This window comes from Oryctolagus cuniculus, chromosome 9, assembly GCF_051225735.1.
Source record: "Oryctolagus cuniculus isolate XC-2025 breed Fujian yellow rabbit chromosome 9, ASM5122573v1, whole genome shotgun sequence".
NCBI lineage: Eukaryota > Metazoa > Chordata > Mammalia > Lagomorpha > Leporidae > Oryctolagus > Oryctolagus cuniculus.
This window is the reverse complement of record NC_142875.1, coordinates 112,925,903-112,943,473: the sequence shown is the minus strand read 5'-3', so window position 1 is coordinate 112,943,473 and position 17,571 is coordinate 112,925,903. Positions and strand designations below refer to the sequence as shown.

Genomic DNA, 17,571 nt, shown 5'->3' with positions numbered 1-17,571 from the left:
ACATATATAACACTTCTCTATGCCTTGCTTGTTACCCCAAAACCATGCAATGGAGTAAGTCAGCTCTTGTACCTCTTAATTTAGTTTTATTTTATTTTTAATCACATGTTAAATTTTCCAGAGATAGGTAATTTTTAAAAACTATTTACTTTTTTGAGAGGTGGAAAGAACTCCACACACTGGTTCACTTCCTGAAGTTGGGCACTAGGAACTCAATGCCAGTCTCCCATGTGGTGGCAGCAGCTCAACTACTTGAACCATCACCTCTGTCTCCCAGCATCTACTCTAACAGTTAGCTAGAGTCAGGAGTTAAAAGCAGATATAGAACCCAGGCACTCTAATATGCGACACAGGCATCCTAACTGCTAGGTCAAAAGCATTTTAAATTATATATCAATAATGTAATGATCTGTGGGATTCAGCTAGGAAAGGAACACCAACGCCAACATGGACAGCATATTTGTGACGTGAAGAGGGAAATTATCAGTAGAAATTATTATTTGAATTTATCAGGGAAGAACACAAACTGTTCCCTTTTTGAGGTGTTTTTATTTAAGATTTTTATCACAGAGAATCTATTAACATGAAAAATTTTGAAGTATAGCCTTGAATTTAATTGGCTCTTCAGAGTTCATTAATCTCTCAGATTATAAGGCAGCTATTTCCTTTAGCAGGGAATCCTTTAGTATTTATAAAAGCTCTCCACCAGTGGGAGGTGTAAACAAAACTTCATGCCTATAAAAGACAGAAAGAAGGAAGCACAAGGCTCTACCTCGTTGTTCATCCCTGCTCCTTGAAATAATCAGTACGGAAATGCACTCCCCTCACCACCAGCCAGCCCTTTTGCTGCTGCATCCAGGTAAAAAGTTCTGAAGGTGTAGCTCTTCTCCAACTTGATGCTCTAAGCTCAAGTCTGTCTGCCATGAAAACTCTGGTGCCCAAAGGACAGAGACCTATCCAGTAGAAACAAAATTTTCATTGCCCCTAAGAAGGAAGGACTGGGAGAGACAGAGAGAGCACTTTGCTACATGATAACCAGGCACAGCAAACTGAAATCTCCTTGTAAGACAACAAAAAGTCCTCTGGGCTTCAAGGTGTAGTAGAAGTGCAAGTTTGCAAAAGCCTGTGTTGGAGGATGCAAAACAGCAAATGAACCGAACTGAGCTGTTTCTTACCTCCTCGGGGTACGCCTTGCTTGTCTGTCAATTCCCCACAGAACTGAACACAGTACCTTGCATCGCATTTGCTGCTAACTAAAAACCTACTGACAATGCCTTTGGAAAATGAGAAATGAGTACCCTCTTTCTTACCCATGCTGCCCTTTTGATCAATGATAACAGCATAAGAGCATATTATTGCACAGATTTGGACTAACATCACAAAACTGAATGGGAGGTTATAATGGAAGCAGTGATAGAAATAATTCATGGGGTCCCCAGAATACCTCCACTTTGCTGAGCCCATGGGAAAATGCAAAAGGGGCATTTTCATCAAGCAAATGCCTGCTTGGTCTAGGATTGAGAGGTCAGCCCTTCTGCAAAGATGTCTAAATTACAGCCAGCACCGGAAGTGAATGTTTCTCCCCTAGAACCTTCCATCCATCATCAGAGGAGCAAGCAGAACACTATGGCTTTGTCTGTGGACCAAACCCAAAAGACTCATGGTCAGGGCCACGAGGGTAGATCAGAGAAAGAATTAGATTGGCAAACACAGGTTTGTGGCAACTCCCTCTCTGTGGACTGGGCCCAGGTCTGGCTCGGAACACAGGGCAGCCACAACTTAGGGCAGCATCCTGTTGTAGCACAGGCAGGTCGAAGAGTCAGGGAGAACTGCCCAGCCAGAGTCGATCCTATCTGGAAGGAATGAATATTTGGGAGAATTCCCAGTGCTCATTGCGTGCCAACCCGCCCCCACCTTCTCCAGCCCCCTCCTAGTGGCTCCTCCCCTTCCAGCTGCTCTGGCTCTTATAAAAACCCCACAGCTTTTCACTAACAGCCTGTAGGAGCCTCTCTCCCACTGCTGCTGCAGGAGACACTGCCACCCACCCAGAGGACAAGCAAGAGATCATGAGGAGCCTGCTTCTTCTCACTGTTCTGGCTGCCTTGGTGGTAGCAATTCTGTGTTATGGTGAGAGATCTTTCTCCCTGCCCTTCCTCTCAGTTTCTGTGTTTGCCTCTGACTTCCTTTTACTTGCATTTCCCCTCCTCTTTCCACCTCATCTTACCCCTTTCCCTCTTAAAATCTTAGAGTACCATGGATTTCACTTATCCCAGGTCCATGAACACTGATCTGTCCAAGTCTTTTTCATATTCTAAGTATTCAGAATCTTGGATACAACTCAACAGGCAAGTCTTTCAGTGGTAAGTCTCTATATGCCTAGAAACTTAGATATTGCAGAAAGAAGACCTCAAATTCCCAGCCTCTGCATTCCAATTTATAAGAATGTTTACTTAGACTTTGGTAAATGCATTAAGAATGTTGGCTAAATCACTTACATTTAATAAAACTAGTTTTCATGTGAAGTTTTAATATTCACCCTTTCTAGGGACAGGATGACATCATGTACTTACTACATCTGTTCCATGAATTCATTTTAAAATGAAATTTTACATTAAATAACTTTAGGAAAAATTATTTCATAACTTCTATTGTCAAAAAGAAATTTTACCTGACTTCCATCTGTTGATCAATAGATCTGTGTTTCTTCAAAGTTTATAAAGGGAAATTTAAAACAAAATTGTTTACATAATTCAACATTGCACTTCAATTACCTGAATACGTTAGCTGTATTTGAGCCTAAATTACGTTAACAATCTGAGTATTCTATTCCGCTTCCCACACTTCAAATTATTCACAAGTTTTCTGTGTTAGAGAATCTTAACTTTTCAAGCAAATTCATTTGCTAACAAATTCCCAAATTTACCTGCAGTGCTCGGGAGAGTGATGCAAAGAAGAAAACTTGTGCCTTGCTGTCCTTCCAGCTCCTTCTCGGAACTGGTATAGTGCCCAGCATGAGCTGTCAGCTGGAGCCAGTGGTTTCTGTGGCTTTCAAGACGACACCAGTTTTTAAGAGGCTTTTGGGCCCCTCTTGGAAACCCGTCCTGGTGAACTGCTTCAGGGCAGTTGCTCTCCTGCCTGGAGGAGCTTGGTCTGTCTATCACCTCCTATGGCTTCCTCCACTGTGCTCTCAAACAGGCCTGAATACATCCAAAAACAGGCTGTCTGGGGACTTCTGTGAAGCACTGAAAATGTCACTTCTCTCATCTGAAACCCTCATAGCCCTTGGGAAATTCTAGCCAAGGCTAGCAGTTACCTTCCCCATCAGATAAAATGTAGAGACATCCATAGTAAGGCAAGAGCTATAATAAAGGCTCATAAATCCCACATTCCTAAAAATTTTAATAGCCACATTGCTAAATATATTCATCCTATCTATTTAACACTTTCCTTTATCTCTACCCCTACATTTAGACTGTTGCATTGTATGATAAATGACAATATAATGAATCTTTTTAATTCCAGAATCTCACGAAAGCATGGAATCCTATGAAATTAGTAAGTGAATATCTGAATTTCTTATTTAAATCTCTTGTATTAAAGAATTCCTATTTCTTTAAAAAAAAAGATTTATTTATTTATTTGAAAGACAGAGTTACATAGAGGCAGAGGCAGAAAGAGAGAGCTCTTCCACCTGCTAGTTCACTCCCCAGATGGCTGCCAACGGCCGGAGCCGCGCAGATCCAAAGCCAGGAGCCAGGAGCTTCCTCCGGGTCTCTGATGCAGGTGTAGAGACCCAAGAAATGTGCCATCCTCTACTGCTTTCCCAGGCCATAGCAGAGAGCTAGATCAGAAGTGGAGCAGCTGGGACTCGAACTGGCACCTATATGGGATGCCAGCACTGCAGGAAGTGGCTTTATCCACTACGCCACAGCACCAGCCCCTCTCACTATTTCTAAAGAATCAAAATGGTAGAATTATATAACAGAGAGGAAAATGAGGGCCTCTTTGGGAAAACCAAACAGAATTTTAAATCCAGTGACTATAAAAATCACCAAGTGAACAACTTTTAAAGTTTGGAGTAGTGTGATTTGACATTTAAGCTGCATTCAACAGACTCAGAAGCCATAAAATCTCATTTGGAAATTTTACGTTGGCCCCACATCAACCACACAGATGGAATACGAGCAGTAATGACAAATGGCAAAGCACAGGATCTAAGGCCAAGTCAGCCAGGAGACCACAGGCGTTGGCATTAAGTTGAATATCTGGATTTATGAAGCCGGAATATAGCAGGAAATAGCATATCCCTCCGAGTTTTTATTTATTCATTATTTTTACAAGGTTTAAACTGTTCATTTACTGGAAACCTATAGTTATACTTTTTAAGACCTTAGGACAGAGAGAGTTTCTCCTCAAATACACACAAGCAGAAATTCCAAAAAGGAAAAGCAAAATAATTGCCCAAAGGCAAAGAAACAAACCAAAACTGCAGCAGCCTATGTGACAAGGCTGTGAGACACTCACTATTGGTAACTTTTGATCAGGATTTTTGTGAAATACGTTCCTCTTTAATGTTTGCCATCTCTGGTTACATGAAAAGCATAGATTAATGAGCTTCCAAATACATATGTGTCAGAGAATATTCATGAAAATCTTTTCAGGTCTTGTTTCACTAAAACTGTATTTTTTTTATTTTGTTTGAAGATCCTTTCATTAACAGAAGAAATGCGAACACCTTTATGTCGCCACAGCAGAGATGGATGGCGAAAGCCCAAGAGAGGTGGGTAACAGAACTTGGTGACAGAGGGTCATTTTCCCAGTGTGGCATCACAGATGTGAATGCAAAGAGGGACAGGTTGCCATCATATATATGATGTTTATTTGCACCTTAAAATCAAAGAACTTACAAACAATATATAAGACACTACTGAATATTTAGAAGACCATTCAGTGAAAGCCTCAAAAAGCAAAGATGAAGCAGGGAAAGGCAGAAAGAAAACTTCTATTTTCATTTTTCTTAAATATTCCATTCTGGTTCCCCCAACCCCGTTTCTTCAAATGTCTCTTAACACGGGTGGGGAAGAGGGCCTCTTTTCAATATTTTCTTTTCCTTTTTCTTATTTCTTCACTTTTTTAATGCTTCTTAATTTTGGTGTCTTTTTCCACTTTCTAGGGTCAGAGAACAGAGAAAGCCTGCCTATGAGCTGAATCGGGAAGCCTGTGATGACTACAAACTTTGTGAACGCTATGCCATGGTTTATGGATATAATGCTGCTTACAATCGCTACTTCAGGCAACGCCGCAGAGCTGAATAAGATTGGAAAAATCTTTTTTGCTGGATCCTGGTGCCGGATTTTGTATCCCCTTGCATAGCATTACTAAAATATATAGACACATGCACAGTGCTTGTTTCCTACATATTTTTCTGTTGGGCTGCACCCTTCCTTCTTGCCCCCAGACTGATATGTACTGAAAATACAGAATGTTAAGTTGTATGATTATTACATAATAAACTTCTGATTTGATACTTTCATTTTGGGAATCTAATTTCTTCCTAGAAAATGCTGAGGTATTTAAACCATGGCCCATCTAACACAGAATAGGAGATTCTGTTAATCTTGTGTTTAGTGTTGATTAAAAGCATAACTAGAATGCAAGAAACTTAGAAAGCACTCACCCAACTGCAATTTGTCTAGACATTTGCTACCTTTGACTCAGTGAATGATTGCTTCAACTATGGGCTATCCAGGGTTTTCCTATTCTGAGTTATGGTCATTATAAGACTCACCACATTCATTTCTCATTCTCTTATGCATTAAGGTCAAAAAGAACTTCTGGATCAAAGTAAACCAGACAAAGGCAAAAAAGGGGGGGGGGAGCAGAAGGGACAATTGAAAACAAATGGCAAGATGATACTTAAATCTAACTCTATGGGTACTCAAAAAGTTCATGAGAAAACAGAATTAAAATATTAGTTTATATTGATGCAAAAACAAGCTGAAATCCATGTGTGGTTTTTTCAATTTCCCATGAACTTTCTGAAGACCTCTCAAATCAATAATTACATTATATACAAATAGTCTAAACAATCCAATTATTTTTACTTCCATGTGTTATACATTTCACAGTGCATTTTTATTATTTGTGCTTAACACAGTAATTTTCAAGTTTAGATAATAAGAAAGATATCTCATACATTTATCCCATGTAGATTCCATTTCCTGTACTCTTCATTTTGGGGGGTACATCAATATTTCTATCTGGTTCATATCCCTTCTGCCTAAAGGGTTTCCTTTAATAATTCTGGCAGCACACATCTGCTGGTTTGTTTTTGCTTTTGTATGCTTGCCTTATTTTCACTATATATCAAATACTAAGTTGCTATATTCTTTCAATTATTTGAAGACTGGGATGTGGAACATCTGGCTCCCAGGCCAGATAAGGCCCATGAAATCATCTGGTCTCACCCTACCAAGGGAATTGCAGGTGGGACTTGAAATTCAATAAAATCTATAGCAAGCTAATTTTTAAGTTGATGATTTTGTATAGCCCGTGAATAATGTTATAAATATCCAAATGACCCTTGGCAAAAGAAGCTCCCAGTGCCAATTTCAGTAAGACATTCCACTGTCTCCTAGTTTACATTTTTTGGATATAAAATCTGTTGTCATCCTTCTTTTTGTTCCTCTGTATATATCATGCCTTTTATCTCTGGCTGCATCTAAGATTTTTCCCTTTACGATTGTTTCTGACCAAATTATGATTTACCTTGGTGTGATTTTCCTTCTTTTTCTTGTTCTTGAGCTTTAATTAGTTTCTTAGATTGCATTAAATTTAAAAACTTTTCAGCTATTATTTCTTCAAACATTTTCTCTTCCTTGCTCCTTCTATCCTTTGGAGGCTCCAATGACATACATGTTTGATCCCTTGAAATAATACTACAACTTCTGGATGTTATTCTCATTTTATAAAGTGTTTTTACTCTGTGTGCTCCACTTTTGATACTTTCTATTAATGTATCATCACATTAATCTGTTGTTAAAAAATTTTAGTTTATTTGTTAATCTACTGTTAATCTCAGCATATTTTTCATCTTGGACATTGTGGTTTTCATCATTAGAAATTTATTTTAAAAGTTTTTATATCCTTCATTTCTTTACTTATCTTTTATAAGATCTTTTTACCGTTACAACCATTTTAATTTTAATGTATGTATTAGGAATTTGCTTTGATTGGCTGATTGTTTCTATTCATATGGATAATAATTTCATATTTCTCTGAATTCCTACTCATCTTTTATTTTATGCCATACATTGTATGTTTTATCCACATGCTGAATATTCTTGTATTGTTTTTGCACTACTCTCTGAGATTCAGTTAAATCACTTAGAAAAAGCTTACCTCTTTCAAGTCTTACTTTTAAAATGGGACCAGAGCAGTATTTAACCTAAAGCATTCTGGGTATTATACCAAATGCCAATCAACCCTAAGTTAGTGACAGCCATTCTTTCCTCTATTCCTCTTGAGTAATTATTTTCCCCACATGTGTTTGCCGAGCAACTCTGTGAGGGAGTTCTCCACGAACATTCAGAGAGCTCTCTCTTCTATAGTATCTTGCCATGTGCACTATAGCATCTTATTCTCCCAGGCCTCTTAACTCCATCTCAACTCAACATGTCCACTGATCTTCACCTTGGTTTTCTCTCCCTGAGCCATGCCATGGAATCTCTCTTAACGCAATAAATGGAGGTAATTATAAGTCTTACTTTGGTTTTATTGCTATCTAACTATATCTACCATCTTTCATTGTTCAATGTCCAGTGTCTTGAAAGTCATTTTCTCATTATGTATTGTCTGTTTCTCCAGTTCTAAAAGAATGGTAAGTCCTATTCCTGAGATTGTTTCTTGGCTAAAAGCCTACTAAGTCAAACAAGATTATTTTGAATGGTTACCCCACCCTCAGAATTCTCCCATAAAATTGGCTGAGCTATTTGTTGCATTGCATCACTCTGCCTAGCCCTGTTTCCATTACTAATCTCATATGTCTGTCCCCAAATAAACCATCTGCACACAAATCTCTTAGTTTTAAAGTCTACTACCCAAGAAGCCAAATCTATGACAGTCATTCAGATGGTAACTAGCAGGATCAATGTCTTCTAGCTCCAGAGTTCTTGTTTAATCTATTACATAATATTAGATTCATAGTTTTGAATGGACAAAGTTCAGCAGCAATATAATTAAAGATTCTCATTTTATAGTTGAAGAATTTGAGAACTGAAAGTCTTAAATGACAATCCTAAGAACAAGTAATTCTATTCCCTGAAAAAAATTTTTGTGCTGTGATGTCATAACAATTTATTTAAGCCAATTTTTTTTTACTTTATTTAAGGTATACAAATTTCATGTATTTCACATAGATTCAGGAACATAGTGATATTTCCACCCAACATTCCCTCCTGCCCATGCTCCCACTCTTTTTCCTCCTCCCTCTCCTATTCCAACTCTTAATTTTTGCAAAGATCTATTTTCAGTTTACTTTATACTCATAAGATTAATCCTGAGGCTCTTGTCATGAGCAGCCAAGGTTATGGAAGCCTCTTGAGCTCACCAACTCTGATCTTATTTAGACAAAGCCATAGTCATATTGGAAGTTCTCTCCCACCTTCAGAGAAAGATACCTCCTTCTTTGATGGGATCTCACTCACAGAGATGTTTCATTTAGGTTTTTTTTTTTTTTTTTTTTTTTTTTTTTTTTTTTTTTTGCCACAGTGTCTTGGCTTTCCATGCCTTAAATGCTCTCATGGGCTCTTTAGCCAGATCCAAATGCCTTAAGGGCTGATTCTGAGGCCAGAGTGCTGTTTAGGGCATTTGCCATTCTATGAGTCTGCTGTGTATCCCACTTCCCATGTTGGATCATTCTCTCCTTTTTAATTCTATCAATTATTATTTGCAGACACTAGTCTTATTTATGTAATCCCTCTGACACTTAATCCTATCTTTTTGATCAATTATGAACTTAAACTGATCACTTTAACAAGATGGCATTGGTATACTAAGATAATCGAAAATGAATCTTGATGTGAATGGAAGGGGAGAGGGAGTGGGAAAGGGGAGGGTGGTGGGTGGGAGGGACGGTATGGGGGGGAAAGCCATTGTAACCCATGAGACGTACTTTGGAAATTTATATTCATTAAATAAAAGATAAAAAAAAAAAAAAAAAAAAAAAACAAGATGGCATTGGTACATGCCACCTAGATAAGATTGAATTGGAATCTCCTGGCACGTGTCTAGCTCTACCATTAGGGGTAATTCCGAGTGAGCATATGCTGAACTGTACATCTCCTGCCTCTCTTATTCCCACTCATATTTAACAGGGATCATTTTTCGGTTAATTTTAAATGCCTAAGAATAATTGTGTGTTAATTAAAGAGACAAGAGCCTCGGGTGATTACTGACATCATAAATAAGAGTATCAGTTGTTAAATCAACAACGGGAATCACTGTGCACCTGCTCCCCATGTAGGATCTCTGTCCTTAATGTGTTGTACCATGTGAATTAACAGTAAAAGTACTACTCAAACAGTACTCTATACTTTGTGTGTCTGTGTGGGTGCAGTTTGTTGAAATCTTTACTTAGTATATACTAAGTTGATCTTCTGTATATAAAGATAACTGAAAATGAATCTTGATGAAGAATGGGATGGGAGAGGGAGTGGGAGATGGGATGGTTGCAAGTGGGAGGGAGGTTATGGGGGGAAAAGCTGCTATAATCCAAAAGTTGTACTTTGGAAATTTATATTTATTAAATAAAAGTTAAAAAAAGAAATTATAAAACAATAAATCTCCATAACAAACAAACTGAGAGAAAATGAAGAGAAAAAGGGAAACTATAAATAAAGAGATGTAAGAGACTGGTAAAAAAAAAAAAAAGATTAATCCTATGCTAAGTAAAGAGTTCAATAAATAGTATAAACAAAAAACAGTGTTCCTCAACAGCCAAGGCAAGGGCTGTAAATAATCATCAAATCTCAAAATGTCAATTTCACTCCTATATATTACCTTTTATGTACTCTATTAGTTATCACAGATCAGGGAAAACATGTTATTTGTCTTTTTGGGACTGGCTTATTTCACTAAGTATAATGGTTTCCAGTTGTATCCATTTTATTGCAAAAGAGAGGATTTCAATTTTTTTTTTACCATTGAGTAGTATTCCATAGTGTATATATGCCATAATTTCTTTATCCAGTCTTCAGTAGATGGGATATTTGGATTAATTCCATATCTTAGCTGTTGTGAACTGAGCTGCAATAAACATGGGGATACAGATCACTCTTTCATATGCTGATTTCATTTCATTTGGATAAATTCCCAGGAGTGGGATGGCTTGGTCATATGGTAGATCTATATTCAAATTTCTGAGGTATCTCCCTACTGTCTTCCATAATGTCTGCACCAGTTTACATTCCCACCAACAATATATTAGGATACCTTTTCCCCATATTCTTGCCAGTATTTATTATTTGTTGATTTCTATATGACAGACATTCTAACTGGGGTGAGGTGAAACCTCATTGTGGTTTTGATTTGCATTTCCTCGATGGCTAGTGATCCTGAGCACTTTTTCATGTGTCTGTTGGCCATCTGAATTTCCTCGTTTGAAAAATGTCTGTTCAAGTCCTTTGCCAATTTCTTAACATGATTGTTTGTTTTGTTGAGTTTCTTGAGCTCTTTATAGATTCTGAATATTAACCCTTTGTCAGTTTTATAGTTTGCAAATATTTTCTCCCATTCTGTCAGTTGCCTTTTATCTTCCTGAGTGTTTCTTTTGCAGTGCAGAAGCTTCACAGCTTGATGTAATCCCTTTTGTCAATTTTGGCTTTGATTGCCTGTGCTTTCTGGGCTCTTTTCCAAAAAAGTCTTTGCCTTTGCCAATGTCTTATAGAGTTTCCCCAATGTTTTCTAGTAATTTGATAATACCAGGTCATAGATTTAGGCCCTTGATCCATATTGAGTGGATTTTTGTGTAAGGTGTAAGAGAGTGGTCTTGTTTCATACTTCCCCTGTGGACATCCAGTTTCCCAGCACCATTTGTTGAAGAGACTATCCTTTCTCCAGGGATTGATTTTAGATCTTTTGTCAAAGATAAGTTGGTTGTAGATGTGTGGATTGATTTCTGGAATTTCTATTCTATTCCATTGGTTTTCATGTCTATTTTTTTTTTGTCAGTACTAGGCTGTTTTGATTATTACTGCCCCATGGTATGTCTTGAAATCTGGTATTGTGATGCCTGTGGCTTTGTTTTTGTTGTATAAGATCACTGTATACAATCTTGTTGTATAAGCTTTAGCTTTCAGGGTCCCTTGTGCTTCCATATGAATTTTAATATCTTTTTTTTTTCGAGATCTGAGAATGTCCTTGGTATTTTTAATAGAATAGCACTGAATCTGTAAATTGGCTTTTGGTAGTATGGACATTTGATGATAGTAATTCTTCCAATCCATGAACATGGAAGATTTTTTTCCTTTTTTTTTCTTTTTTTTTTTTTTTGGTGTTTTCTTCTATTTCTTTCTTTAATGTTTTATAATTTTCATCATAGAGATTGTTAACCTCCTTGGTTAAATGTATTCAAAGGTAATCTTTTTGTAGCTATGGTGAATGGGATTGATCTTAGAAGTTCTTTCTCAGCCATGGCACTATCTGTGTATACAAAAGCTATTGATTTTTCTGAGTTAATTCTATACCCTGGCCACTTTACCAAACTCTTTTATGAATTCTAATAGTCTCTTAGTAGACTCTTTTGGTTCCCCTATACATAAAGAATCATGTTGGGGCTGGTGCTGTGGTATAGCAGGTAAAACCACTACCTGCAGTACCAACATCCCACAAAGACGACAGTTTGAGACCCAGCTGCTCCACTTCTGATCCAGTTCTCTGCTATGGCCTGGGAAAGCAGTAGAAGATGGCCAAGTTCTTGGGCCCCTGCACCAGCATGGGAGACCCAGAAGAAGCTCCTGGCTCCTGGCTTCAGATCAGCCCAGCTCCAGTCATTGCGGCCTTTTGGAGAGTAAAGCAGCAGCTGGAAGACCTCTCTCTCTCTGCCTCTGCCTCTCTGTAACTCTGCCTATTAAATAAATAAATAAAATCTTTAAAAAAAAAAAAAAGAATCATGTCATCTGCAAATAGGGATAGTTTGACATCCTCCTTTCAAATTGGTATTCTTTTGATTTCTTTTTCTTGTCTAATAGCTCTGTTAAGCCAATTTTTAAATGAATATCTATAAATAGCCTATATATGTCTTACCAATCTTTTTTCTTAAAGATTTATTTATTTATTTATTTGAAAGTAAGTTACACAGAGAAAGTAGAGGCAGAGAGAGAGAGGTCTTCATCCACTGGTTCACTCCCCAGTTGGCCACAACTGCCAGAGCTGCGCCAATCCGAAGCCAGGAGTTTCTTCTGGGTATCCCACATGCGTGCAGGGGCCCAAAGAGCTGGGCCATCTTTTATAGTTTTCCAAGGCCATAGCAGAGGACTGAATTGGAAGTGGAGCAGCTGGGATTCAAACGGTGACCATATGGGATGCCAGCCCTGCAGGCGGTGGCTTTACCTACTACGCCACAGCACCAGCCCCTTAACAATCTTTCATTGCGCATAGCCACACTTTCTATTATGGTAAAGCTATTAATGTAATTTGCATCTCAGTCAAATTTTATCTACCTATCTTCTCTGCCCTGATTTCTAAGACACATAAAGAGATGGGCTGCAGGTTGTATTTTCTTACACTTTCATAATCTTGGCGAGGCCACCGTAGTTCATCCTGAGAACCTAAAACTGTTTTAACACAAGCAGAGTACTCTGTTCTCATCCCATAAAGGCAATTTAGCATCTTAGAAGAGTATTCAAGAATAAGGACTCTGGAGTAAGGCCTCCTACTTCTTAATCCCAGCTCACCACTTAGAGTGCTGTCATTCTTGGACAAGTTAAGTAATCTCACTGTGCTCTGGCTTCCTTATATGTAATACAAGGTTATTCCAGTACTTCCTCAAGATCTTTGGCTCTATTAAATATGTAAAGTGCACAAAACACTGCTAGTACATAGTAAGTACTTAGTAAATGTTCTCTATTATAGTACACTATTACTGTAGATATTAAGAAATGGCAAGACATTGCCTCTTCAGGGACTTCCACCTCTACCCCAAGCATCTTTCTTTGTCTATGGAGAACAGTCAGCAGGACTTACAGTTAAAGACTATCAATAGCATTGTTCAACTTATGCCCACCCCATTTTCTTTCTCTTTTCTACTAGACCATATCTACCTCTGCTGACCAAGCATGTAAAAAGACTAGGCCAGGGAAGTTCATTCTAGTTTTTAAAAATTTATGGTTTTAGCTTTGGTGATCTGCTGAGTTTGAAATCCAGGCAGCTATAGGACTCCATACTGGAACACAGCTAAAGTTATATTTTTATATATGTGACAGGAGTGGTGACACAGTGAAGTACCATTTTCACCCTTACCTATACCCTTTCTTTTTTTCTTTTTCTTTTCTTTTTTTTTTTTTTACAGGCAGAGTGGACAGTGAGAGAGAGAGACAGAGAGAAAGGTCTTCCTTTGCCGTTGGTTCACCCTCCAATGGCTGCCGCAGCTGGCGCACCGCGCTGATCCGATGGCAGGAGCCAGGTACTTCTCCTGGTCTCCCATGGGGTGCAGGGCCCAAGTACGTGGGCCATCCTCCACTGCACTCCCTGGCCATAGCAGAGAGCTGGCCTGGAAGAGGGCAACCGGGAAAGAATCTGGCGCCCCGACCAGGACTAGAACCGGTGTGCCGGCGCCGCAAGGCGGAGGATTAGCCTAGTGAGCCGTGGCGCCGGCCACCTATACCCTTTCAATGGAGGTAATTTTTAGGTAATCTATTACTCTGAGTTCTTGAGTACCTTAACTCTCTTTCATTAACAGCCTTGCCATCAATTCTTCAATCTTAATTCTTCTGACCCAGATCTTTATCAGAAAGCGTAATTCCAATGAGAGTAATTCCATCTGAATTAATTTTTACCTTTATCTACCTATACATAGTAGGGTTTTATTCTATGGTAGATGGTCATCTTCTGAAACTAAGACATTACTACCTGCCTGATAATTGCTAGATACACTTTCTGCCATGCCTCTTCTACCAGTAAGACTTTCTCTCCATTTATGTCAGTTCAGAAGAAAATAGATTAATACACTCTGCTTTCCTTCAAGAATAAGATACCTCTAGACAGAATGTTAAACACCCTACACTACCCATCATTGTACAGTGATAGGAAATGAACAAGTATATCAGCTATGGTCTGAGAAGGACATGGTGACCAGGAGCTCACAATTCTCAGGAATGAGGCTGTATCTCTCTCCTTAGTTAGATACTTAGACCACCAGATATATGTGAGAGAAATGTAGAAAAGTGAGTTTTTAAGGAGGAGACCACTAATGTTGGGAGTGGCCAGATGTAACAACAGGGGCTGTCTTTGTCTCACTGATATTCATAAGTGTTCTATGTGCCCCAAGGAGTAAACTAGACCTCAAAGATGAGAATATGCAAAAGGAAAAACTGCACAGCTAGGAAAAAGGAGATGCTTACTATGTTAAAACTAGGAAATGCATTTCCATAAAACAACCTCAGCATCCAGGCAAGCATCACTAGAATCGTATTATAATTTTTTCCTAGAAAAAAGACCAATTAGAATCCTGTAGAAGCTGATGTGAAAATGGAACTTCCAATCCTCCTCAAGCACCCTGATACTGGGGACGATATTATGAGATTCATCTATTAATTAGTTTAGAAAATGAATGGGGGCCAGCACTGTGGCACAGTAGGTTAATCCTCCACCTGCGATGCCAGCATCCCATATGGGTGGCGGTTCTTGTCCCGGCTGCTCCTCTTCTCATTCAGCTCTCTGCTATGGCCTGGGAAAGCAGTATAAAATAGCCCAAGTCCTTGGGTCCCTGCACCCATGTGGGAGACCAGGAGGAAGCTCCTGGCTCCTGGCTTCGGATCAGCATAGCTCCAGCCGTTGCGGCCTTTTAGGGAGTGAACCAGCGGACGGAAGACCTTTCTCTCTGTCTCTCCTTCTCACTGTCTGTAATTCTACCTCTCAAATAAATGATAAAATCTTTAACAAAAAAGAAAAAAAGAAAAATGAATGGGGTGAGGCCAGCACTGTGGCGTACCTGGTAAAGCTGCTGCCTGTGATGCCGGTAGGTATCCCATATGAAGGCCAGTTCAAGTCCTGGCTGCTCTGCTTCATATCCAGATCTCTGCTAATGAACATAGAAAAGCAGTGGAAGATGGCTCAAATGCCTGCATTGCTACTATGCATGTGGGAGTCCCACATGGCACTACAGGCTCCTGGCTTCAGCCTGGCCCAGCCCTGGCTGCTGCAGCCATTTGGGTAGTGAACCAGCAGATGGAAGATTCTCTCACTCATTCTCTCTCTCTCTCTCTCTCTCTCTCTCTCTCTCCATGTTTCTGTAACTCTGCCTTCCAAATAAATAAATCTTAAAAATGATAAATGAATGGGTGATCTGGTGTTTTTTTTTTTTCTGATTTTAAGCATTGAAAGCTAACCAATGAACAAGAAAACCAGAAACAAGTCATCTGGGGTTGTTAAAACATGAGGTTAAGCTTTGAAAAATACTGTTTAAGAAATGTGCTCTTTGCTCACTTAGTTAAAACAGATTTTATGGTGTTTGCTTAGAAACCCTCTCTCTCCTTCACTTAGAGTGAAGTAATACACAGAATTTGTCGCTACCTATCTCATCTGAGGATAATGATCACTCCTTTTGATCACAAATAATGAAGGAAAATAATCTGTATACATTCATATAGATGACTTTAAACAGTCAGAGGTACAATTTTCCTCTTAACAATGAGTCTTGGAAAGGTTCCTATAGAATAAAATTATAAAATCATTCAAAGAAAATTGTAGGTGCTACAACTTACTCTTGGGAGTGAATTAGACCTTAAACACGAGAAGAAATTATAGAGCTAAGAAAAAGGAGACTTTATCAATTGATAAATACAATTCTACAGAAGAGCCATAATATCCAAGAAAATGCGATCAGAATGACAAAGTTAAATAGAAGCATATGGGCAGTCTGTACCCATCTCTTTGAAAACCTACACAAGAATCAGGACTTTGAAAAAAATTACAGAGCAATATTAGATCATGTTTCACATACGAGGAATCTAAGAAACAATGTTCTGGTGTCAGTGAAAGTTGTTCTGTACTTCTGTGCCTACACAAGTTCGATTGTCTCCCAAGTGAGTGCAGGGGCCCATTCACCTGGGTCATCCTCTGCTACTTTCCCAGGTGCATCAGCAGGGAGCTGGATTGACAGTGGAGCAGCCAGTCTCGAACCAGTGCCCATTTGGGATACCAGCATCACAGGCAGAGGCTAACTTGTTACATAAAAATGCCAGTCCCTCACTATCAAAAATTTAGAGGGCCTTGGTTATCACAGAAATCTTGGAGTTATGGCAGTGGTGCACTGAATGTGTCTAATTGACCCCAGACCTTGTTTGGGGAAACTGAGAGTCAGTAGTGAAATATACAATATACAGATGGCAAAGAACAACAGTCAGCCCCAGGAAGACTCCAAGACCCAGAGGCATTTATGCATAGTCAAGAGGTGTGGAAACTGAAAGTCTGCTAGATTAAAGCCACAGATAGAACAAAAGCAAAATCAGCAATAGAACTTAGTTTTTGATACCTGAATATCCCTTTAGCCCCTAATAGGTAAGAAGCTTGAAGGGTCTTTTTTGCAAAGGGAAGACCAGGGATGGACAGCACTGTATACAAACCAATCAGACTTTCAACTGTATAGAAAACTCCCTTTGCAGTTATATTCAATCTTGGTAAGTCTTCTTTGAGAATCACAGAGTCGTGTGTTGAAATTAGTCTAAAAAAACATATTTTCGGTGATAGGAAAGCTATCTCTCGTCTAAAACAAAACAGATCCTTTGGAGAAAATCAAATAAGTTTGCAAGAGGGAAAAATAAACCTGTGCTTCAAAAAATATTTACAATTTTTTTCCTTGCATTCAGTGACCTAGAAGATGAAGAGAAGGCCCACAGCCAAACCAAAATATGTCCATGGTTTTCCATGGGCTGAACTAGGTTTATAAATGTTGCAGTTAGAAAGCTTCAAAGTCATAATTCAGGTCTGTGGCTGCCTGATATACACATACTTTACAATTTTAAACAATCATGGGATTTATTTCCTTCATGTTAGAAGCAATCATATATTACTTGCAAAGGGTAAATGAGATCTTGACAGGACAAATTAAGTTTTTAAAAATTCAAAATCTAGAATTGACCCTATATGTTCTACAATGTTTTTCCTGCATCCATATTCATAAACCCCTAGATTTCCAAGACCTTTATGAGGGGCCTCCCCACAATATAGTTAATCTACCAAGAAGCATTCTTGGCTCTGCTAATGCTGCAACGTATAATCTGGGTGTTCAAGAGAATTGACAAAATGCTTTCTTTACAGCCTCGACTGCAAAAGGAACTGTAAAGTAAGTTAGGA

At 38.7% G+C, this 17,571-nt stretch overlaps 2 protein-coding genes across 6 annotated transcripts in view; one reads left to right on the top strand and one right to left on the bottom strand.

Annotated features, from left to right (window-relative positions):
* Positions 1-17,571, bottom strand: part of PDE6H (phosphodiesterase 6H) — a 203,446-nt gene that overhangs the window by 111,057 nt on the left and 74,818 nt on the right. The gene's annotated exons all lie outside the window — the stretch shown is intronic.
* Positions 2,009-5,532, top strand: MGP (matrix Gla protein). Its single transcript, NM_001082200.1, has 4 exons — positions 2,009-2,127; positions 3,523-3,555; positions 4,705-4,780; positions 5,174-5,532. Exons 1-4 carry the CDS (start codon positions 2,067-2,069, stop codon positions 5,313-5,315), a joined length of 312 nt encoding a protein of 103 aa, NP_001075669.1. The 5' UTR covers positions 2,009-2,066; the 3' UTR covers positions 5,316-5,532.

Excerpts from the sequence above, each read along its gene's own strand:
- MGP (NM_001082200.1), top strand. The coding sequence starts at position 2,067 with ATGAGGAGCCTGCTTCTTCTCACTGTTCTGGCTGCCTTGGTGGTAGCA. Across the intron at positions 2,128-3,522 it reads GGTAGCAATTCTGTGTTATG|AATCTCACGAAAGCATGGAA; the intron begins GTGAGAGATCTT and ends TTTTAATTCCAG. Across the intron at positions 3,556-4,704 it reads CATGGAATCCTATGAAATTA|ATCCTTTCATTAACAGAAGA; the intron begins GTAAGTGAATAT and ends TTTTGTTTGAAG.